The sequence below is a fragment of the Camelus ferus genome, chromosome 4 (genome assembly GCF_009834535.1).
Source record: "Camelus ferus isolate YT-003-E chromosome 4, BCGSAC_Cfer_1.0, whole genome shotgun sequence".
NCBI classification, from domain to species: Eukaryota; Metazoa; Chordata; class Mammalia; order Artiodactyla; family Camelidae; genus Camelus; species Camelus ferus.
In genome coordinates, this window is record NC_045699.1 from 55,078,060 (window position 1) to 55,103,484 (window position 25,425).

General features: G+C 39.0%; 1 protein-coding gene across 8 annotated transcripts in view; it reads right to left on the minus strand.

Moving 5' to 3' along the window:
• Window positions 1-8,559: 8,559 nt before the first annotated feature.
• The window catches only part of LPAR1 (lysophosphatidic acid receptor 1), a 133,211-nt gene continuing 116,345 nt past the window's right edge, over window positions 8,560-25,425 (minus strand). For 7 of the 8 annotated variants that reach the window (XM_032478171.1, XM_032478164.1, XM_032478168.1 and 4 more), the window contains one exon: window positions 8,635-9,835. In XM_032478171.1, coding sequence (XP_032334062.1) covers window positions 9,534-9,835 — 302 coding nt within the window. In that variant the 3' untranslated portion in view covers window positions 8,635-9,533. Of the gene's footprint in view, window positions 9,836-25,425 lie in introns of all 8 variants that reach the window. The other variant, XM_032478169.1, reaches the window with a different exon arrangement.

Genomic DNA, 25,425 nt, shown 5'->3' on the forward strand with positions numbered 1-25,425 from the left:
TTTTAACTTCAAATTCCACTTGTTCACTGGTAATATATAGGAAAATGATTGACTTTTGCACATTAATCTTATATCTTACAACCTTGCTATAATTGCTTATTAGTTTCAGATTTTTTGATTTGTTCTATGTAGACAATCATACTATCTGCAAACAAAGACAGTTATATTTCTTCCTTCCTAACCCGTGTACCTTTTATTTTTCTTGCCTTAGTGCATTAGCTAGAACTTCCAATGTGATATCAGAAAGGAGTAGTGAGAGGAAACATCCTTGCCTTGTACCTGATCTTTATGGGAAAGCTTTGAGTTTCTAACCATTAAGTATGATGTTAGCTGTACCTTTTTGGGTAGATATTCTTTACCAGGTTGAGGAGGTTCTCCCCTATTTCTAGTTTATGGAGAGTTATTTATCATGAATGGATATTGGGTTTTGTAACATGCTTTTTCTGCACCTATTCATAGAATCGTGATTTTTCTTTTCTTGTCTTTTTGCCTGTTGCTGTGATGCATTACATTAATTATTTTTTGAATGTTTAACAAACCTTACATACCTGAGAAAAATCTTACTTGGTTGTGGTGTATAATTCTTTTTAGGCATTGTTAGATTCAATTTGCTAATACTTTATTGAGGATTTTTGCATCTATGTTCATGAAAGATATTGGTCTCTAGTTCTCTCCTCTTGTAATGTCTTTGTCTGGTTTTATTAGGGTAAAATTGGCTTCACAGAATAAGTTAGCTAGTACTGCCTTTGCTTCTATCTTTCAGCAGAGATTGTAGAAAATTGGTTTAATTTATTCCTTAAGGAAAATTCACCAGTGAACCAATCTGGGCCTGATGCTGTCTGTTTGGAAGGTTATTGGTTATCAATTCAGTTTCTTTAGTTGATACAGACCTATTCAGACTGTCTGTTTCTTCCTGGAGTGAGTTTTGGAAGATTGTCTTTCAGGGGATTGGCCTATTTCACATAGGTCATCAAATTTGTGAGCATAGAGTTGCTCTATCATCCTGGTTAAGTCAATGAGATCTATAGTGATGTCCTCTCTTTCATTTCTGACATTAGTAACTTGTTTCCTCTTTTTTTCCCCCCTTGGTCTGGTTATAGGCCGATTGATTTTATTGATCTTTTCAAATAATCAGCTTTTGGCTTCACTGATTTTCTCTACTAATTTTTTTTCATTGTTCCAATTTCATTATTTCTTTTCTTCTACTTACTTTGGTTTTAATTTGCCCATCTTCTAGTTTCTTAAGGTGGAAGCTTAGATGATTGATTTTAGAGCTTTCTTATTTCCCAATATACTCTTTCACTGCTATAAATTTCCCTCTAAACACTGCTTTCACTGCACCCCACAAATTTTGATACGTTGTATATTCATTTTTACGTAGTTCAAAATATTTTAAAATTTCTCCTGAGATTTCTTCTTTTACTCATGTTATATAGGAGTGCTTTTTCGCCAAGTATTTGGGGATTTTTCATCCATTAGCTAAAGAACCTTCAAGGATTGATAGTATCCAATATTGGTGAAAACATAGATAAAATTTTTCTCATACATGTGGGACTATAAACTGGTACAATTTTTTGAAATGTACTTTGGTATTCTCAACGAAAGTTAAAATTTAGATGTACATTCCCTATGATCCAGAAGAACAAAAAATTAGAACCTTAATATTCATCAAAATTTAATACTATTTATTAGCTATTATACGCTAGGTTATGTTGCAGTAACAAATGAACCACACAAATCTCACCATAAACACAGCAAATATTTATTTCTTGATCATGCTGTACATTTATTATGAGTAGGTAGGGATTTTGCTTTTGAGTCACTCAAGGTCCCAGGCCTTTTCATGTTCACATTTCTGTGCTTGGCTTTCAAGGAGGAAAAAAAAAGATCTGCAGAGTAGTACATGGGCTTTTTACTTCCTCAGCCTGGAAATGACACTTGTCACATCCATTCACAGTCCACTGGCCATAATTAGTCACATGGAGCTGCCAAACAGGACTGTAGTTTTGCAAAAGCCCAGGAAGGAGGAGAAAATAAGAAATTAATGGGCTCTAAACATCTTGACCTCAACTACACAGTGAGGTAAGATAATATTTATCAATCTGGGATATATCTCAGTAATGTATTACCAAATAAAAAAAGCCCTAAGTATGTTATATGTAGCTAACCTTATTTGTTAAAAAGAAACAAGTCCCCATGTGTCTGGATAATATTTTCAGATATTAAGTTCTGCTCTTTTATTTCTCCCTGTTTCCTTCCTTTCTTCTCTTCTTATTCAAACAGATCAAAGGTTCTGTGTTTCCTATCTTGAGGAGGAGCATGGTAGGATGACAGTAAAAGAATTTGGACTCCGAAATCTGGACCTTCAGTGCAGGGATACACCCTGAGATTCATGCATCACAGAGCCACTGCCCTACTGCGAAACTCTCCTCAGATGGTTCATAGATATTTCAGAATGTACTCAGTATCTTCTTCCTGTAAATTTGCTCCTCATCCTCTGTCCCTTAATCTCATCATATCACACCCCCATCTGCCCAGTGGCCAAGGTCATAACCTGCATATGATCAAAATTACTGGGTCCCAAACACCTCTCAAATCCATCCATCTTCTTCTCGACACCTCCATTACCACCTTCATTGTTCATCTACGTTCATGTGACAACCTCTGATCTTGTCTTTTGCCTCCAGGCTTCCTTCCCTTTGATTTAGTCTGCAGCATAAATCAGACTGTGTCACTCGTTGGCATAAATCCTTTAACTCATTTCCCATATTTCTCAGGGTAAAATGACTTTCAAAATCACTCCAGACATCATGCCTGCTGCCTTTTGAGCCTCCTTCTCACAGTCTATGTTGTCCTTCTTTCCAAAATGCATGCATTCTCTGTCCACACATTTACACATCTGGCTTGGAATTCCTAGCTATCTCTGCTGGAATCGTGCCCATTTCTCTAATGGGGTGTTTTGTTGTGGGCTGGTTACCAGAGTGGGTGCAAGTTCAAGAGCTTGACAGAGCCACACCTTCGCGCCATTCAGGCTCAAGGTGAGTGCTTTGAGAGGACAATTCCATCCCCAAAGAGCTTTTCTAGACTCTCCTTTCAAAGGTAGTTCATCTCCCCGCCTTCTCTATCCCCTTTATTTTCCTTTAATTTCTATGTCATGCCATAATTTCCTTCATCACTCTTCATACAACCTGTAATTTTACTTTTAACCTACTTATTTCTCCGCATTTTCTCCCTCACTCTTAACTAAAGGTCTTGCCTACCTCCTTCACGGCAGTATCCTAAGGGCCTACTATAAAGAGGGCTCTCAAAGAAAGTCCTTGTGGATGAATAAATTAAAGAATAAGTGACAGCAATAACAGTGACAACACCTCATTACGGTCTCAGTCAAGAACCATTTAGTAAATGGCCCATATTTTAGTTTGCTTCCAGTCATTTGGATCATTCAAAGGAGGTGGAAAAAATAAGATCATCTTATTCTCAAAGAATGTATAATCTAGCTGGGGATCCAGGCACACTTACAATATAAATCCCACACAGAACAATTCATGCACCTGCTCACGGCCTCATGTTACCTATGACTTTTACTATACTAGTTTCTTTAAAAGAATTTTTAAATGTAATGCATCAGACTTCTCAAGGAATTCATAATTTGTCCAGAGAGCCAAGACATAATTTGTACATAGGAAGAATGATTAATTACAATATAAAGAACAGGTGTTAGGTTCAAAAAATCCTATAGACAACAAACATCAGGCCCCCAAATTTTCCTCTGAGACACAGCTTCCTCATGGGTAACAAAGTCATTGCAAAGATCAAAATACAAATTATATGGATGTCTTCTGTAAGTTGTAGATAACATTACAGATTCAACACACAGTAACATTAAAAATCAAAGCAAGTTAAACAAGACACACTCAGAAAGCAAAAATATTGATATAATGTTGTATCATTCAAAGGCTTGGTCCTTGGTTTTTTCTTGTTCCTCCTTAACTTCAACTGCAGTATTCTTAAACATAAAGGGAAACTTTTATCAGGGTTGCAGAACTAAGGAGCATTTCTTGGACAAGAATGCCTTTGCTTGTGGCTCATACATTTTCTTTCATTTAAATAAGCAAATATTAAGCATTAATGAGCGCTGTGCTATGTGAGGTGGAGGCCACAAGTTTAAATAAGATTCCTTTCCTGAAAGAAAGATGCAAGTTAAGAGAAAAGATGCAAAACAAATAGCAAAACTGGAGCCTGGCTCCCCTGATGCCAATGAGATGACATTGAGAGTTTCACAAAACACAGTGGAAAATCACTTTGTAAAAGTCTGTTTATCAGGCAATGTGCTCAACAAATTTCTGTGGTCTAGCATCCATCCTACAGAAGACATTCTCGCTTTTTACTTTACTCATTTCTGTATTCCTTGAAATATTTTTAAGTTTGTGTAGCTTTTATAATCACAAAGTTCTCTTTCCCTGCAGATTACACACACACACACTCATACATTATATACCTCGAGGGAATAAGCACCAAACCTTTGAAACTGTTGTTATATAGAAATTTTTAGGAGTTTCAGTACGAAAAAATAGTTAAAAATGTATTTCAAAAAATGAGATTGGTGGTTGCTTTGTGCTGGTGGAACTGTTTGGTACCTTACTTGTATCAATTTCAATATCCAGCTGTGATGTTATACTCTGGTTTTGCAAGATACCACCACTGGGGGAAACTGGGTAAAGAGTACAAGGACCTCTCCATATTATTTCTTACAACTGCATACAAATCTAAAATTATCTCAAAGATTTAATTTTAAAATAATAGCAACATTATAACCAGTCAAATAAAATCGGAATCCATGAACCCATACTGGTATAAATAAATGAATAAATAAAAGAGAGAGGAAAAGGTTTTTTTTTTTCACAGTCGAGAACTAATAAACTTTGAAGAGGCTTAGAAATCCATCGTTTGGCAACCATCAGATTAATGATTAATTCATCCAAGAAATCAGCGGGTGCTACAACTAGATGTTAAAATTTGATGAGGAACAGAATTTTTCCCCACAAAATGCTTACTACAAAGGAAAAAAAATAGTTTTCTTCACATGGAGGAATCTGGCAGACATCATCTTAATCAAGTAATCGAAGGTAACATCACCAGTAATGGAACAAATCAACACCACATGTTCCTTGGCAGGATGCAGTGAGAAGCCACAGCAGTACTTCTGTGTTATTTTGTCAAAAAGGCAAATGATATAAATCTAATTGTGAAGAACTATCAGCCAAACCCAAAGTGAGGGACATCCTATAAAATGACTAACCTGTGATCTTTAAATGACAAAGTCCTGTAGGTCAAGAACAGACTGAGGGACTTTTCACGATTGGAGCTGACTCAAGGGCTATGACAACTAAATGCAACCAGTGACCCTAGACTGGATTCTTTTGCTGTAAGGAACATGATTGGAAAAACAGGTTAAACTTGAATGGGGTCTGTGAACTAAATGGTAGTGTTTGTATCATTGTTAGTTTCCTGATATTGCTAGTTGTATTGTCTGTAGGGATTACGTAGTATTTAAGGACGGTGAATACGTGCTATTCATCATGTTAGCAACTTACAAATGGGTTCGGTAAAAACGTTCTGTAAATTGGGCAAACTTTTCTGTGAGCTTGAGACTATTTCAAAGTGAATATTGTTTATTATTTAAAAAAGCAATTGATAATTTTCTCTGCGGCCTAGCACTCAAGGGATCATGGTGTGCCCAATTTCTCCTTCCTCTTCCAGTGAACACACATGCAGTGAGCACAGCAATGATTGAAAATGCAATTCTCTAAATCAGGGGTTGGCACACTTTTCCTTGAAAGGGTCAGAAAAATATATTAGACTCTAAGGGACAGTCTCTGTTGCAACTCTGCTGTTGGCAGTACAAAAACAGCCATAAACAATACATAACCTAGTGTGTGACTATGTTCCAATGAAACATTATGTATAGACACTGAAATTTGAATTTCATGTACTTTTCATGTTTCACAACACTCCCTTTTTTGCCCACTTAAAAATGTAATAAAATGCATTCTTAGCTCATAAATCATACAAAAACAGGCAAATCTGGCCAATGGCTCTTAGTTTGCCAACCTCTGCTTTAGATTTGTAAACAGTCTTTATCTGTCATATCATTAGACAGATTAGCAGTAAGTAACCTGTGACCATGAGCATTATTAATGGAAGAATCAGAGAATTTTATGTGCAGACTGTATAAAATACAGATGAATGTTACAAAATGAATGGTCCCTGCTTTGGAAGACTGATGACCCATTCTGGCTCCAAGTTATACACATTTCTTCTGCCAGGCAGTGCCTAAATCCAAGCCCATCCCAATACACAAACCAACCCCAAGCCTTCTGAGAGTTTGGGATCAGGTGAAGCTCACTTGTGTTTAAAAAAATAGTAATAAGCAATTTGTTTCAAAAGGTCTTGACATTAAAAAAGTCCTGCTTGCCTTGGTATAATGAAGGGGCCTGATAAAGAAGTGTTTCCCCAGTTTTTATCTAGCACAAGTCATACTCTGGGTTTAAGAAAAAAAAAAAAAAACCACTGGAGACAGTATCACAAAATTCCATTTCAGAAGTTAAGAGACTAATGAAATAAATTAGAAAGATAATTAACTCTGGAACCTAAAGCAATAGTTAATTGGGAAAAAGAATGGGAAACCCAGTAAGACTCACTAATTGTATAAGGTTAGCTGAGGTTTTGAGTCTGAGAGATTATGGTTTCACTTAAAAAAAAAAAAAAAAGATGTGAGGGCTGGTTAATTTGTGAAGGAGAGTACTGAGATGTTTGATTTCTAACAATCTTACAACTACCTAAATTTAAAAGCTCAGAATTCTATTCCAAATACTTGAGACATTCATTTAAATAAGCATTATTATTTTTCCCAACATCTTAGTAGTACATTGAAAAGAATATAATTAGCAAATAACTGGAAGACACACTTCACTTTCAAATTGTTAGTTCCTGACTTTAAAAACATAAAGACCACTATGACTTTATAAAATCCTAGTGAGAGTTTCTCATAAAGTCAATATTGAAGTTTTAATAAAATTAGTTTTTCCCAACGAAACTCACTCAAAGAGATATATGCTGAAGTACTGTCCTAAGATGTTCTCTCCTTTCATGCAAGATAAACCACCATGTCTTAGAAGCTGTAAAGACTTCTCACTCAGGGTGAAAAAAAAAAGCAGTTCTGAGCTGGGGAAGCATATGGTGGCTTCACCGCAAGAGTTCAGAAGCCCCTGTGGCAGGGACAGAAAAGAGGTCACAGAAGGCAGACATCACACCGTGCAAGTTGGAAGACTCTTCAAGCAGAGAAACAGCCCTGACCAGAACCACACATTACCAAACACTGATTGAGAATGATTTATTAAGGTCCAATTAGTAAGTTTTTAATTTCAAATAGTCCACATCACCTTAAGAATGAATGCACATAAAGTCCAAGATCATTTCTTTCACGTCCACTATAAAATGCTCTGTATTTTGTATAAAGTCTGTGCAAACAACTTTCTGCTAACTGGTCCCCCAGATTCTTTTCACTTTGGGCACTTGCTGCATCTGCCCTCCATTTAAATGGTGACCATGCACTGACTTCCTCCTTCCTAAATAACCATTCTTCTGGACATCTCTCTCTTAAACATACTCCTGACTTTCCCACACCTGCTTCATGACGGTGACGTTACTGGCTACTTATTACAACAAACTGGTGCAATGACTAGTTGACCTGGCCAATTAAACAGGTATCTCCCAATGCGGCGGCATCCATGGGGGTGACCCTAGAGAATTCACAATATCCAGTTGCATACTGATACATTCAATCCATTTGCTACAGAAGGGTCCCAAGCTATCTAATATGAAGATGATCTTTTATTCACTTGGCATGTTTGATTTCTTTGTGTTTTCTTCAATTCTACATTACAGCTCTGCCTACCAAGAGCTGGACAATCCATCTCTCAAACGAAACTTGAAATTGCTAGACATATTAATTAGGGTGTCCTGCCTATTTGTGACAGTTGACTGTTTCTCGTTATACAAAAGTCACTCTCCTCTAAAGTAACCACTGTGTTTCCTTTGTAAAAAGGTAATTTAACTGGCTATCCTCACAATTGCCACACATGCAGGGCAAAAGCAGGAAATCCTCTTTCATAAAAGGTAGAAGTATAAAAAGACACTTCACATTTAAAAAAAAAAAATCCTTCATGGGAATGTGTCCTAAGTAAGTAATCAATTATATGGACAAAGTTTTATGTACATACAAGTTTTGCAACATTATTTATAACAGTGAAAATTAGACATAACCTAAGTAGTCAACAGTATGGGAATGGTTAAATAAACTGAGATGCGTCCATTATATGGAATATTATATAGCCATTAAAATTATGGTTTTTTGTAAAATTTTTAATGCCATAGGAAAAATGTGGCAATTCTGCAGTGGAAAAAACAAACTGGTTATAAAATCATTTACAGTATGATCCCAATTATATAAAAAGGTATATAATATACATATAGGCATACACAGGGGCAATGCTGTTAATGGTGGTTACTTCTGGGCTGTGATATCAGAATTTTTTCTGTTTTACACATTTCTTCATTTTTCAAGTTTTCTAAAATGACTATGTATTATAATACAGAAAAACACAGGTTATTAAAAAAAATCCCTCTGATGAACTGACAATTAGAATGGACTTGGGTATTATAAATATGTGGGAACAATACCACTGTGTTCACCTTCCATAACTTTTATGGAGTACACATTCTTCCGAAAATAAACTTACATTTCCTGTTTGTTTCATACATGTTAAACACTTGAATAAAAAGGTACCATTGTGATTAGATCATTGCTTGTTTCATAACCTAAACAAATACTGGCTTTGACATCAGGTTTTCCTATTTCCTAAGATTTAAAATGAGTACCTTTCATCTTTCTGAGTAAGGCATACTGCATACATACATTACATGCATGCTTTCTAAAAAAGTCATTCTAATTTATAGTTTTCCTACATAAGGAAAAAATGGAGTTATGATAGCTTAAAAACAGTCTATAGTCTTATCCATCACAAGCATGCTGATAGGCATAAACACGTTTATTAAATGAAATGTATCCTTTAAAAATAAAAAAAAGGGAAGCCTGTATGTAAATGAAGTTGTGGATTCAACGAGTCAGAATTTATTCCGACTTCCACCAAACCACACAAAATCTCCCGAAGACTAGTTAGTGTACGGTAAATGGACACTCCAGAGTCTGTTTCCGAATTTCATCACGAGATCTCCACTTTCTACTTTCAAAAGGAATGGGGATCAGGAGGAGGGTCGTCACATAAGCTAATTTTCAATATGTATCAAGTCTTGTTGGGTCTAGGAAGAAATACTGCCGTTGGTTAGTGTTTTAAGTACGTGAGTGTACTTTTCCTCTCTCTCTCACACCCCACCTGGCCCTGGCCTTTGGGTACAGGGGAGCCTGCTCGATCTTCAATGGATGGCGGCCGCTTCTCATCGTAGCTTCGTTTCTACACCATGGAGTGGTCATTGCTGTGGACTCCGGCCAAGATGGTGTGGTTGAGGGAGGAAGCCGAGCGGTCCGAGCCTTCAGTGGGGCCGCTGGTGTTCTCGCTGCGCTGACAGCAGAGGATCTGCCTGAAGGTGGCGCTCATCTCCTTGTCGCGGTAGGAGTAGATGATGGGGTTCATGGCGGAGTTGAACTCGGCAAGCAGGAGGAAAAACTTCTCATAGGCCAGGACGTCACACTGGGGACAGCACACGTCGAGAAGTAACAAGACCAGTCCAGGAGTCCAGCAGATGATAAAGGCACCTGGGAGGTCAGGGAGAGGGAGCAGGATCAGGGAGGTTTAAAAAAAAGAGAGAGAGAACAAAAAAAAGTAAATGATGAAGTAAGCAACCATATGGTGAAATGATTTCAGTTCAAGATAAAAACACAGAGCTTCAAAGCCACCAGATCTTTATTTGAAATGAAATGTTCACTATCCTAAATAATCAGAAAACGTTTGGATGATTAGAAAATCAATTTGAACTATATTCAATACCTTGTAATAACCTATAATGAAAAAGATTATGACAAGGAATATATACCTGTATATGAATATGTATAACTGTATCACTATGCTATACACCAGAAATTAATACAACATTATAAATCAACTATACTTCAGTTAAAAATAAACCCAATTTAATAAAATCTCATTACTTCAGATCTTACTAAAATGGAGTATTTATGAGGCATTGATGATGATTAATTTGAGCAAAACAGAGTGTGCTAAGCAACTGATATATAAATCTGAGACATCTTGCATTCAGGATATACACTTTGATGCTTATAAAAAATATGGTATTCTAATAGCATAAAATTGTTTTCAGGCAGAAGCACTGACAAATGTTCTTTAACATTTAGTTAAGGCACAGTTTCTGGATTCAGGTTGATTGGGCTCAAATCCTTGCTTTGCGATTTAATAAACTGGGTGAACTCTGGCAAATTACTTTCTTTACCTCAGTTTTCTCATCTGAAAAATAGAAATGATTATATTTACCTCATTTGGTTTGTCGTAGGAGTCAATGAGTGCTAAGAAAGCAATCACTCAGTATACATGGGCCTGTTTGGGAATAGCAATTTCCAATGATAAGATGTATATTTACTTTTCTTTTCAGTCCACTATCACTTAAATGGTGTTTTTCTACAGGCTTTACAAATTATTAATTAATTCAATCTGCACCATGGCCATATGCGATAGAAACTATTATCCCATCACACAGATAAAGAAACTGAGACCCAGAGAAGTTAAATAACTTGCTCAAAGCCGGGGTACTGGAAGGTGGCAGACAGGAGACAAACCCTGGAGTTTCTGCTCTTTAAGGCTGACTCCAGAGTCCACGTTCCAGAAAACATTATGTTATAGTCCCCACTTCTTATATTAACAAAATGAAGTATTTTAAACCAAAATTTTTTTGATTTAGATGTTTTCCTGTTTAGATTCTCTTTCTTCCCCAACTAGACTGAACCATTAAGATTTTACTATAATTACAAAGGAAGGAAATAGAGATTATAGTCTTCATCCCAGTTTATTTATTTACCTCCTGAAATCACTCATTGGGCTCCCAGGGAAAAAGGTTGTGAAAAAGCATTAGAATCTACCACCATGTTAGCCTGGGATGAGCTGGGGGTCCTCGGCTAAGAGAACGTGAACCAGTAGCACGGTCGTGTCCTATTACATCTCACTTTCTGGGCCCCTGATGTATAAACAGTCTACACAGCGAGCCTACAGGGAACAGGGATGAACCCAGAAGGGCATCTGAATCTTCTGATTCACTGGTCTAGGTGGATGCGGGCTGGGATTGGGGTCATGAATTGAGACTAGCCTCAAGGAGTGAGTTCCACAAAATGTGTTTGAGTCTCCAAGCAGCCTGGTTTTGAATGTGAGCTTTCTTTTCCAAACCTTTTCAGCAGGGAAATGAAAATAAAGAATGGAGCAGGGTACCCCCATAAAGCTCTTTGTTCTAAATACAAATGTGTATTGGTTTTCAACTGCTGTTCACTTTGAAGACTGGCCAAGGTGCTTCATTTTCTAATAAATACAATACCTTAGACTTTCCTTAGAGAGAGAGGGGAAAAAAATATTTCAAATATCAGGAGATAATAGCCAAGGAGCTATTTGAACTTCAAGTAAAAAAAAAAAAAATGTTAATAAAGCATTCATTCCAAGGCCTTGAATTTCCTTGCTTGAAAATCACTCAGAAAGCTAAACATAAAGGCAAATCAAAGGAATGCCTCTTGAGTTTCAGAAATAATGCATTATTCATTGAGAAGCCAGGAATTATTCTCAGGGTGGAAAATGCTGGGATGGAAAATACATGGTCCCATTATTCCATTTACTTGGAAACTAAAACCATGCAGGCCCTTCATGAATGGGAGAGCATTCTTTCAAGTTCCCTTTCCCCTTTCTTTTATCAAAGCTCTAATTGAACTCAAATTCAGAGCTTGATTAGATACCAGCAACATGCATGTCAGTAGATTTATTTTAAAGGAAATGACCTTTTTCTCCTTCCAGGCTGCAGAAGGGAACATCCTTACTCCCCAGGATTTGCTCAGGCCGCGGGACTCTGTTCAAAAGTGACAGAGTTCCGATACAGTCGTTTGTTGTTTATAACTTCTTCTGATTTTTAAATTCACAAAGAACAAGATCTTCGCAATAAAAGCCAGGGTCTCAGGAATTAGCCCAAAGGGGGCTTTACCAAAAATGCAAAAAGCCTCGCGAGATTAGAGACAGGAAGTGGGGACACCGCAGCCCGATGCAGGAGCTAATATACACGCACATGGATGCTTCACTGAGGAACTCCAAGTCCTCTCCTTTCTTCTTCACTAAAAAGGAACCGTTCTCAGTACTAGAATTAGGCCCAGCCACCCAGTCACAACACTCTGTGTTTGGAACTTCAAGACTTGACTGAGTAATTTAAGGGCCTCAAAGCATGGGGCTCAAAAATCAACATCTAAACCCAAAACTACAGAGCCTTCCCTTCTTCTCACGTCCCTTGTCTTTCACAGAAGTGCTAAGGATCAAGCTGACCAAGAGATGAAAAGTGGACTATGTCAGGGGCAACTGGGCCCTGGGAAATTCCATCTAAAAAAGAGTGACTGAATATTATGAGGTCAAGTTTGCTCAAACTACGGATTTGTCACCAAGCTTCTAAAAACAAACACTACACCCAAGCCCCTTTAGTAAAAAAGGCACCAACTATAATCCAGTCGGGTCACAGAACTTGAGACGTGCATTGTGGACCCTCAATCTGTCACCTGTGGACAGATTATCAACACCTAATCTGTAAAGACTCAAGTCCACACCTGTAAGGCAGGTGAATAAGAGTAAAGGGAACCCATCTCCACATCTGTAAAGTAGAGAAGAAACAGCTTCTTCTTACTCCACAGGGTGTGGTGAGGATCAAATTGAGACACGACACATAAAAGCCTCTACACACTGCACACCCACCCGACTACACCACCTGCTGCCAGGGTGGATTCGTGCGAGCTGGTGTAGCCCAGGACCAGCGCAGGTACCGTCCAGAGCACCACGTGGACCATGAAGACCTGGCATTTCAAAAAGCTCTGAGATGATACCACCCTAATTATGAGAGATTTCTAGGGCTTGCCGTTGGACGCGAGCAGGATAACACAAAGGAAAAGAGAGGAACACAGAGCAGGACAGAAGCCCCAAATCACTTTTGGAGTTTCTCATGGGTCACCTCAATACCTACCAAGATGATGAATAAAATAATGCGGCACTCGGTAGGGACGGTCCTTTAGGTCGTTTGTATATTTCCAGAACATTTCCGACGGATGAATCCCCAAAGACCAACGCATAAAAGCAAGGAATGGCATGCAACAGCAGGAGAGAGGAAACACAAGCCGTTTGTGGTTACTTATTGTAAAGTCAGAAGCAGAAGTGGCAGAGGAGATGTTCAAGGTCGTGGAGACTTTGCACACCGCCTGGCTAAGACGTCTGAAACTGCTCCAGTCCGGCACTGATTCTCAGCCCCAGCCACACACTACAAAAGCCTGCAGAGCTTTTAAGAAATCATGATCTTCATCTACCCTTCCTCCCATGAGATTTTAATTTCACTGGCCTCACTGGCCAGAGTCTCATTTAACGTACAACACTGTAAGGGAAGGGAAGAGGAAAATGATCTGGATAAAGGCAAAAGCATCAGATATTTCCAAATTCCAGAGTTGAAATAATAAGAGCCTGAACAGAGGCAGTGGCGATGGGAGGAGAGAGGCATGAAAGGATTGGAAAAGCGTTTAGGAGATGGACTGCCTGGAACGGATGAGGAAGATACAAGAGTCCAGAATGATGCCTAGGTTTTCCATTTGGGCGCAGGAAGAGTGGTGCTACCTTCCACTGAAGGAAGAAACACAGGAGGAAGTGTTGGTTGGGGTTTTCTGGGGGGAAGGGAGAAGAAGGCAGGCGATGCCCTCAGTTTTACATCTCCTTAGCTTGAGGTGGCTGCATGACTTCAGATGGAGATGACTTAAAGACATCCTGACAGGCTCCTAGCAATCTGAGTCCTTTCTCTCAGTGTGCTGAGCAAGAGTGGTTACATTCCGCATGACTTGCCAATATTACAAGTAACATGGGGAGGACAATATTGAAAATATATCTGTGAGCTGGGATAAATAGCAGAAGTTGCTGTTCCTTGAGCAAGCTTCATTCCTTTCTTATACATCTGTCAAATCAATCTGGGGCCGGAGGGAGCCCTGTGCCTACAAAGATAGAAGGAGAGATGCTGGAATGCAGACGCAAAGGGCAGGGGGGAAGGAAGCTGTTTGGGAACCACAGGTCACAGCTGCGGAACACGATCATATTACCACACCTTCCCTGAAACCTACACAACCCCATCTGCTGAATAATGCTTACCATCTGGTCTCACAATTAGAGTCTTTTTTCTAGAGTGGCTTTTTCCTATCTAGTTGAACTATGCTTACACGTGGAACGTAAGAACCAAAGTTAAAGAGAGAAAGAAAACAAAATGCCGGACAGAGAAGACCTCTAGGGAGGGAGTCCAAGATTTTTGATGAAAAAGACAGAAAGCATTTCCAGTCTGGCGGGCCAATTTGTGTTTTTACAAAAAAAAAAAAAAAAAAAAAAAAAATCAGACATCCCACAGATCTAAAACAAGTCAAGGTAAATCAGTTCTCCACCGCTGCTGGGTTTTGAGTTAACCTCTCCTTGGCTTCGCCTTTCTTGTTTCTCAAATGAGGATCTCAGAGGCTTGCGGTAGAACACAAATGCGAAAGTAAGTGTTCATGTACATAAACCACTCTTTCTACTTCCACTGAAGTGTATATTCTTTCAGGGCGGACATCTTGCTCTCCCAGAATCAGACCCAATTTTAGTTCATTTCCGTAGTTCTGATGTGACTTCCGCTATTAAGGTACACACACAGGGCGAGCTAGAAAATCATTCTAAATCATAAATCTTAAGAGACTGTCAGGTAACAGACCACAAACACAAAGCTTATTGCTAAGGTCTAACTGTCAAGGGGTCATTGGAATGGAGATGTATGTGAATGGCTTTTTGAGATTAAAGCTTCTCTCAGAGTAAACTAGATCCATTTTAAAACCTGTTTTCCATAACACTGAGAAGATACTATGAATGCAACTGAGGTATCTCCACCGTAAGTCACTGTTGCCTTAATATCAATTTTACTTCATTCAGTTTAGTGTCCAGCACTTCTGCTTCTTCATGGTGATAGAAAATACTTCCTGCATTTAAGATTTCACGATTTCATTATTGTGTGACATATTCTAGGGTTCCCATCACTCACTCCTGAGAGCAACATTGATCTTCTAGAGAAGGGCATTCACAACACACAGGTCTTCACAGCAGAGTAGAATACTCATTCTGTTCTCTTTTTTTTAATATTCCTGGGTGGAAGATTCAGCCCCATAACGATGTCCTGATTAACACAGTGCTGGCTTTCCCGTACATTGGAGGGTGCAAACAGTGCCCTCCTCCTGGCCTTGTATACTCTCCTGCACATTAAGCAGTGAGTGTCATACATATACATGCCCCACGTCCTACAACAGACTCGAAATCTTGTCCTGCAACTGTACATTGATTGGAAGGCACACGCTGAAGTGGCTGGCGTGCTAGGACCCGTCTCTTAAAGAGGACCATCGGGGCTTGAGGACAGCCAGTGGAAACCACTTCTCCAGGGCTACAGACCCAGCCAAGTGTGCAATACCTTTTTTTCTGCCTATTGCAATAGGCTTCTAACCAATTCCTCTTCCTCCATACTTCTTCCCTAAAGTCCAGCTTGCACAGAACAGCCAGGATGATCTTTCAAAAGCATAAATCAATTCATACTAAATCATTTTCCTACTTAAAATCCTGAAAAGGCTTCCTACTTGAAATCCTTACTGTGGTCCATGATGCCCTGCGTGACTGGCCCCTGCCAGACTCTTTAACCTCCTCTCTTTCCACTCATCCCTCATTCATTGGGTTCTAGCCACACACACCATGCTATGCTCATTTCTGTCTCAGGACCCTTTGCATTTATGGTTCCTTCACCTGGGAATACTCTTTCTGTAGATCGTCAGGTAGACTCTTCATGTCCACTTACTATTCAGTATCACTTCCTTAAAGGCCAACCCTGACTATCCTAGCTAAAGCAGCACCGTCTCCCCACTAATTATCCCATTTTATCATCTTCCTACCCCGTATCTTTACCCAAAAATATCTTACTTATTGGTTTATGTGTTTATTTTCTGTCTTCCTTCAATGAGAAGGTAAGCTCATAATGGAAGGAATGGTGTCTCTTTCATGTCAGTATCTCCAGCATCTAGGACAAAGGCTGGCAAACAGTGGATACTCAATATATCTTCTGCTGAATGAATTGGCAAATCACAGCTAACTGCCTAATAGACATAGCCAAAGCAAGGAAAGTCAATTAGCAGAAAAGTCATCCAGTTCCATTTGGAAAATTAACACTAACACATACAGTGTATGAGGTCTTTAAATGAGTGCTACAGGGCATTCAAAGGGACACATGGTGGACTCTGTAGGCAAAAGTCTCGTTATGTATGCATCTGTTACTGTAGAAAAACTAGCCTACTGTTTCTAATTCTGATGAGGGTCAGATTATCTGTGGAATCTACTGAGCTTTGGAGAACCAGGCTGGGTCAGGAATGAGGGAGACATGGCATGAGCCAAATTGCTGTTAAAGGAATGCTTCCATAGGATGCTGCTACCCTGTCAGACCCTGGATTCCACAGCAGCTTCCTGGAAAACTCACTAATTGACCCAACAGACCTTTGTGTTAAGCCCTCAAGATTCAAAGTTCCACTCAGGGGCATCCAACTCGCCATGATGTAGTCTCATATCCATGCTCCAGCTATCAGGGAGTAGGAAGAAAGACTATATCCCACCCCTCCAGCGTATGTCTTATCATTTAAAAAAATTACAAATTACAGTTCTAATCATTTATCAGCATAATCAGGGTCCATTCATAATATTACGTTTGAATATTCGTAAGACTTTTTCAAGTGTCATACTCAGATATTTTGCAGAGACTCAAATTTAGTGCATTGTTTTCATATATGTATGTCCTGATAATCTGTAATGCCGTTTTCTTGACTCAAGGAACACATTATTTATGAGGATGCTAAGGACAATTCTCATTAATCTAATTTTTCTTCCCAGAACGGTGTATCAGCTGCTTTTCTTTCACTGTTTGATGTCTAAGTGATGACACAAAGCTAATTTCTTGAATTAAGATAACTTTCTTTCCTACAGAAAATTTTGAAAGTACAGAAAAATATAAATAGGGAATTTAAAAAATCACTTAAAGTCCTGCAGTCAAGAGACACCGTAGTATATGACCTTTTACATTTTTTTTCACGTTCCTTTTCATTCTAAATCTGTGCTCCCTTTTGGGGATTTCATATAAAATCAACAGAGACAGATGGTCTGTTTATTAGTGATGGGTAAAGGAGGGCAGGCAATCAGATGTTTTATTTTCAGGAATATGTTTTTGTTCTGTTTTTATAGGTTTGGGGTGTTTGATATGCTTTTGCTGTTTTTATATAGTAATGTGTCCTAATTTGGTCAACACAATATCCTCTTGAATCAGTGAGGATATTCATTACAGTTTATTTTAAGCTATGCTACCTCTGTTTCCATGAAAGAGGCTTCAATACACACAAATGGGCTGGCGGGCGGTGGAGGACACCATATGCAGGACGCTTTCCTGAATAGAGGACCCCTTGGAAAGACAGGATAATGAATTGCCTCCAAAGCCAGCTTCTTCCTATACTTAAAACGTCCCGTGATGCCATCTAATGAGTAGGCAAAGAGCTGTATCAGACAATCATACGGGAAAAAGGTATGTTCTCCTGGAAGTTTCTATGAATAGAGAAAATGAAGCTGCGATGCCGCTCAAATAATACAGAAGCAGCGTGGCCATTCTTATTAGCTCCAAATTCTAAGAAATCAAGAGACAGCTAGGAGACTAACGATGGGCTAAGTTATATTTCCTTACAAACACACCCACACACTATACTTTCAACAGTAGCTAATGTTCTCCTGAAGTAGCATATGAGTCTATGACCCCTGAGGTCTCTGTATAAGCAGACAAATCAGGAAGTGCTTTAATTTACTTTCAACAAAATCAGTGCATGTTAATATGGGTCACTGCCTCTCGCTTCCTCCTTAAACATGTTTTCTTTCTTTATTGAAGTACAGTCAGTTACAGTGTGTTAATTTCTGGTGCCCAGCATAATGTTTCAATCATCCATACACATACATATATTCGTTTTCATATTCTTTTTCATTATAGGTTACTACAAGATACTGAATATAGTTCCCTGTGCCAAACAGAAGTGTGGTTTTTGTCTATCTTATATATAGTAGTTAATATTTGCGAATCTCGAACTCTCAATTTATCCCTTCCCATCCTTTTTCTCCTCAGTAACCATAAATTTGCTTACTGTGTCTGTGAGTCCGTTAAACATGTTTTCTGATTTCTCCAGCTCTGTCTTGGAGCAAACTAACTAGAGTAAGGCTGGCTCACCACATCATTACTGCCCACTGATAAGCAAAAAACGTTACTCCAAATGCCTACCCACCACTTTCTTGGAAGTCCTTATCAGTTTCAAATGACACATATATTTTAAACTTATAAGTAAATATGTATAATTTACATACATGCACATATACATATATGTACATACGTACAGTATATAAATGTATATATAACACATATGTATAGGTGTATGGATATATATGTCCATACTCACACACATTCAGAGCATTCACTGCATTTTAGTGTCTTCAAAAAGACAATGAGATTTATTTTCTTTGACATGAATCCCAACCAAAAAGGATGTCACATATTCTCCACATAGGAGATAATTCACCATTGTCAGCATAATTAAGTCTGTTTTGCTTCCTAAACCCAGTGATTGCAAAATTAAAAAAAAAACAAAAACAGATTTCCCTCTTTAAAAAATCTTAAATCTCACAGAAAATCACTGTCGTCAAACACAGACCAACACTGTCTAACTCAGAAAGTGATACTAAACTTGTTGCATGACTGTGGTCTAGCTGTTACCAAGGTGATCTGAATAACATTTCTCTCTTTAAAAGATAAATAATGCTCCCCACCCCAAGAATCTCTCCCTAGAAAAAGTTCAACCTATACAGGGAACTTACAATTGGTTTTGCAACATATTTTAATTTTTCAGCTATGAATCAAGATTCTTCCAAAATGGTATGACTCTAAACGAGTGTTAAAATCTAGCGAAACATGCTCACAGAAAAGAGCTGATGACAGAATCCTGTGGGTTTTGTTCTTTGCAGTTCATGAACTCCTGGCGTGGATCAACGAGATATGAATTACTCAGAAGACAAAATTCAAGGATGAAGAAACAATGGAAATTTAATTTATAATTCATTATTTTAATAACAAAATGAGGGGAAAAGTTAAAACTTAATCCAAAAGCAAATTCAGAAATACTCTTGCAACCTAAAATATTTATTAAAAGATTATGTGTGTGTGTATATATATGTATTTTTTTTTATTGGCTGAAAGACACGATAAATACGATAATCACTTTCAGTTTGGCCACGTGCCTCTTACAGTTGCTAAATGTCCTGGATTGATGTTTACAAAGTACAAATGCTTGGCGGAGTGGGAGGGAGGTACAGTCTGTTCTGCTAAACATGATAGCTCTGTGCCTAAGACATCTCTTGTTATCAAAAACTCTTATTAAAAAGCTTTTTCTTTCAGTTGTAAAAATAATTATTCAATTGGCAAGTGGGTACTTAGGCTAAAGAGTTCCAAATGCAAGTCAAAAACATGTTTTTCTACACGGATTTCAGTTTCACTACAAGTTCTGAGTAAAATATGCGTTGCTCAACACTAACGAAGCGAAGACCAAATATCAGAGCAAATTCTAACACATAAATCCGGGACAAAAGTCTATCAGTTCTAAAGCCATCAAAAAACAAAAACAAAAACCTTCAACAGCATCACTTCTTAGAATTTATCCATTTATCCTATGGAGGTATTTGTACACAGTACAGTTATGTATGGGCAAGACGTTCTCTGCAGCACTGTTTAATTTTTAAAAGTTGGAAATAATCTAAACAACCACAAATAGAGAAGTAAAATAAGTTGGACTCATAAAGTGGAATTCTATTCAAATTTCTAAAGTTCATAAGATATTCTGTCCTTACCAAATGATCTCCATGATGCACTGTTAAGTAAAAAGAACAAGATATTTAAAAAATATATAATATGGTATCAGTTATGTTTTAACAGTAGTAAAAAAAAACCAAGCGTGCCCACACACAGACACTCCATAATAATAAGCTTGAACTGAGGCAGTCCATTAATTTAAAAAATGTTTGGAACACAAAATTATAAAAATGACACCTTCAATAATTTATTTGAATTTAAAAATACCAATTTGTATTCACTTGCCAGCCCTTTATCAGGGAGCCAAAGCTTTATATTTGAATATGGGTCTGTTAACTGGCGTTCCGCAACACCTTCCAAGCAAAGCCACATCAGTAAAGCATCACATACTACTTCCAAATTTGCTTCTTCAAAGTGGACTCAGAACTTAAAATTCTTGCAAAGCAAACGCAGTACAAAAACTTTACTGATTTTTTAATGGTCTTCCCCAAATTTACAGTTGTTCTTACCTGCAAATTGAAAGCAATGTCTTTTTGTGAATTGCCTTCACTGAATATTAACAAACCCTCTCGCTTAGCTTTCCCAGAAACATTTTCTTCTGGCACTGATTTCTATCAGATAATGTGATATTGACCTACATTACTGTTTTTGTTTTAAGCTGGAGTATAGTCAATTTACAATGTTGTGTTAGTTTCTGGTGTACAGAATAGTGATTCAGTTATACATACATATGTGTGTGTATGTGTATAAATATATTTTTTTTCCTTTTCATATTCTTTTTCATTACAGGCCGTTACAAGATATTGAATACAGTTCCCTGTGCTATACCATAGGACCTTGTTGTTTATCTATTTTATACATAGTAGTTGGCATCTGCAAACCCCAAACTCCCAACTTATCACTCCCCTCCTTTCCCTCCCTGGTAACCGTAAGTTTATAAGATGTCATAAATCTCCTAGAAAAGAACACAGGCAAACATTCTCTGATAGAAATTGTAGCAATATTCTCCTAGGTCAGTCTACCGAGGCAATGGACATAAAAGCAAAAATAAACCAATGGGACCTAATTAAACTTACAAGCTTTTGCACTATTGTTATAATAACCTGGCATAAGTAGCTTTAGGAGTAAAAACGATCGATTCTTGGTAACTGTCAGAAGCTGGATTACTTGGCCTTAATGCAATAGTCTATTAACCTTTTTTTTTTTTTTAAATCAACCCAAATATATGAGTGTATAGTGTATGTCAGGTACTACCCTAGAACTGTGGATACCACAGTGAATCAAACAGAAAAAACTCTCTCCCCTCACTGAGCTCAGGTTCTAGGAAGGGTATGAAAGACAACTAACAAAATAAACAAGTAAAATATGTTTTAGGGGGGAAAGTATTTGGAGGCCATGAGACAGCAAGTGAGGAAGGAGAGCGTAGCTTATGCAGTAATCCAGACAAGAGCTAAGGGTGGCTTTGAACCTGAGAAGGTGGCGATCACGGACACAGGTTGATAGTACAGCTGATAGGATTTGCTAACAGACAGGGTGCTGGGGAGAGGGAGAGGAGTCCAGGAAAGCTGTGAGCAACTGGAAAAAAGGATTTAGTGACAAGGAGGTCACTGAGGACAGTCCGGGGGGGGGGGTGTCTTGAGGAAGAGAGAGACTGAGATTAAGAAAGAGACTGACCAAGAGCAGCACCAACCATCTGTAGCTTCTTCTTCTCACCTGTTGGAGGAAGCATCTGTCTGGACCACTCAGAAACACGCAGTGGGCTGAGTGGTGCGGGCCGTGTGCTGGGGGTGCCCCACGGCTGTCCAGCAGCGTCCGTGGCTGGATGGTTGAGTCTTTTGCTCCAGGAATGAAATGTTAGCAAGCCCTTTTGGCTTCAGAACTAAAGCTCATCTGTATTCAATACGATAGTCTTATCTTAAAAAGAACAGCTAGCAGACTGGGGAAGATTTATAATCCTATTCATGACAGAATGAGTAAGAAATCAATGGACACACCCATACACTGTTGACAGAAGAGGCATTTGATAATCATTTTGGAAAGCCATCTGGCAATGTCTAGATGTATAACATCCTATCTAACAATTCCAGCTTCAGAAATGTATCATATCCAGAAATACTTGAAGCAGCATGTAAAATGATGAATACAGAGTGTTTGGTGACGCAGTATTTGTACTGGGGGAAAACTGTAAACCTGCACATTCACCGATGCTGTAAAATAAGTGGAGTAGGAAGTAGGCACCACATAGACCAACACTGCTCTACTTGATTGACCCGAATGGGAAGATGCACAAATTACACCGTCTGTAAAGTTACACCATGCGCAATATCCCACGTTATAAAATTTCTATAGGTACTTATATGTGTATGAACTCTACCTGCATTACAAAAAGTTTCGAAGAATACACACCAAACTGTTAACAGGAATTACCTGGGAGAGGCAGGGGTGGTAAATTGGACTTCAAGTTTTAATGTAAATATTTTGTAATTTTGGTGTTTTTTGTTTGTTTGTTTGTTTTTTTTTATAAAGAGCCTGTTTCTCTTTACTAACTAAGGGAACAGCTGACAATCTTCAAGCCTTGTTCCCACAGGCACTCAAGAAGCTAGCTGGTGAGGAGGAAGATGGATGGAAGCTCCTGCGAGATAAAACTTGTTTTAATCTTCCAGGCTGCACGGCTGGAAGACTTTAAAGGGTAAGGATTCATATTTTATTGGAGAAAAGAGATAGACGTGAGGTCACATACTGCTTCTCTCCCTTACTACTTGTGTGATATTGGACAAGTTATTCAATTTTGCTGAGCCCCAGTTTCCTTATCTGTCAAGTGGGGATACTGTGTACTTTCAGCCATACTGTGAGGACAGAATGAGACGCTGCAGGTAGAGCACAAAGCAAGAGGCCACCTGACAGACGTCCTTCATTTTTTCCCCTTTCCAGAGAAAACCCAAGGAATAAATCTATAAGAAACATGGATACTTGGGGCACACTGTTCTTGGCTCTCCCAACCCACAGACAGCAAACTGAGAGGCTACATTCCCTGTCCTGCCACCAACCCAACCACAAAGAGACCATCGGGCTATTTTCCTTCAGTCTGAAAAACTTCTGAAAGTCCCCACCAGCATTTCTTGACGAGATCTCCAACTCCAGGGTCAGTCCCCTTTCTGCTCTCAGTTGAAAGTAGCTGTGGTGTATGTACACAATGGAACACTACTCAGCCATTAAAAAGAATGAAATAATACCATTTGCAGCAACATGGATGGACCCAGAGATGATCATACTAAGTGACATAAGTCAGACAGAGAAAAACAAATATTGTATGATGTTGCTTATATGTGGAATCTAAAAAAAAAGTACAAATTTCATTCACAAACCAGAAATAGATTTATGGACATAAAAACCGCAGTTACTGTGGGGGAAAGAGGGAGGGACAGATTAGGAGTTTGGGATTAATAGATACTATATATAGAACAGATGAACAACAAGGATCTACTGTTACAGCACAGGGAACTGAATTCACTTTCTTGTGATGTGCGGTAATGGAAAAGAATCTGAAAAAACAATGTATGTATATGTAAAAAAAAATAAATAAAATACAATTGTATTTTCTTTTCATTTCTTACTTTTAGACCCTCCCTCACGTGAAAAAGGATCTGAGGTTAGAGACAAATTAGTAAAATGTTTAAGTGATCCTTGATTTCCCCCTACTTTAGGCAGAGGGGAACAACATCTAAAGAGTCATGGGCTACCTCAGCCTGTTCTGGAAAAGGCTGGAACCTTCTGGTTTTCAGGGGCCTGGGAACACAGTGGAAAGGTGCCCTGTGCTGCGGGGGCGGCTCCCCACTGCCCTGGCATAGGCAGTGGGGTGTCTGGGCCGCTTGCAGACGGGGCCCAGCCACGTGGCAGGGTGGCCCCTCCACCAAGAAAGGCAGGACTGAGGCCCCCACCCCCTCGGGCCCACGGCCGGGGCCAGATCCTCCTCCTTGCTGGGAAACTGAGTGAGACCGACTTGGTTTTAATGACGAGGCTGACCCCGCTGAGAAGTTTGAGACAAACAGGTAAGGCCAAGGAAGGAACTTCTTCAGGGAGTGGGCCCAGGCCTCACGTTTCTGTTTTTCACAGGTTCCAGCCCAAGAGGGGCCACGGGGAGGGACGGAGCAGGTGCACAAGCACGGAGGGCGGGGTCGGCGTGGGCTGCTCTCCGGCCACCTCTGCAGGGTCGGACCCCACCCTCTGCAAACAGCTGGCCTGCTGGGAAAGGGCCAGTGCGGGGAGAGTTCCATCACAGTCTCGTTTGGGCTAAAGGGGGAGAAAAAGAGATGAAACAAAAAATAATGTTCCTAAGAACAAATGAAGTCGGGGGTGGGGGTGGGGGTGGGGGTGGGGTGGGGGTGGGGGCGCTTCATGTTTGCTTTTGTGAGAAAGGGGAAGGGACCCTTCACACCCTGGACATCTCTCCTGCTTTTCTCACTGCATTTACCCACTCACTTCGCATACATTTCTTAACCAAAGATCCTAATCAGATCTGGCTTAGAGAAAGAACCATTTTGTCAGGGAAGGCGGAAGTTGCGCTGATTCACGGGCCCACCTCTTGCTCCCAGCTGTTAGTCAAACGTCTGCTTCGAGCTTAGACTGGAGAGAGAAACGCGCTTTCTCGATTTCATTTCATCCAGGGCTGTGACGCCAGTGAAGGGCTTCGAGTCTAATTAGTAATTCGCCTTATTACCTCTTAAGATTTTAAACTCTGTGGATACTTCCTAGGGCTCTAATTTTTCTAATTTACTACCAGTGGTTTGCTTTTAATAAACCTTTATTTTTCAGACACCTGCTATTTCTTTTCTTTTTTTTAACATTTTTTATTGATTTATAATCATTTTACAATGTTGTGTCAAATTCCAGTGTTCAGCACAATTTTTCAGTCATACATGGACACATACACACTCATTGTCACATTTTTTTCTCTGTGAGCTACCATAATGCTTTGTGTATATTTCCCTGTGCTATACAGTATAATCTTGTTTATCTATTCTACATATGCCTGTCAGTATCTTCAAATTTCGAACTCCCAGTCTATCCCTTCCCACCCCCCGCCCCCTTGGTAACCACAAGTTTGTATTCTATGTCTGTGAGTCCGTTTCTGTTTTGTATTTATGTTTTTTTTAGATTCCACATATGAGCGATCCCATATGGTATTTTTCTTTCTTT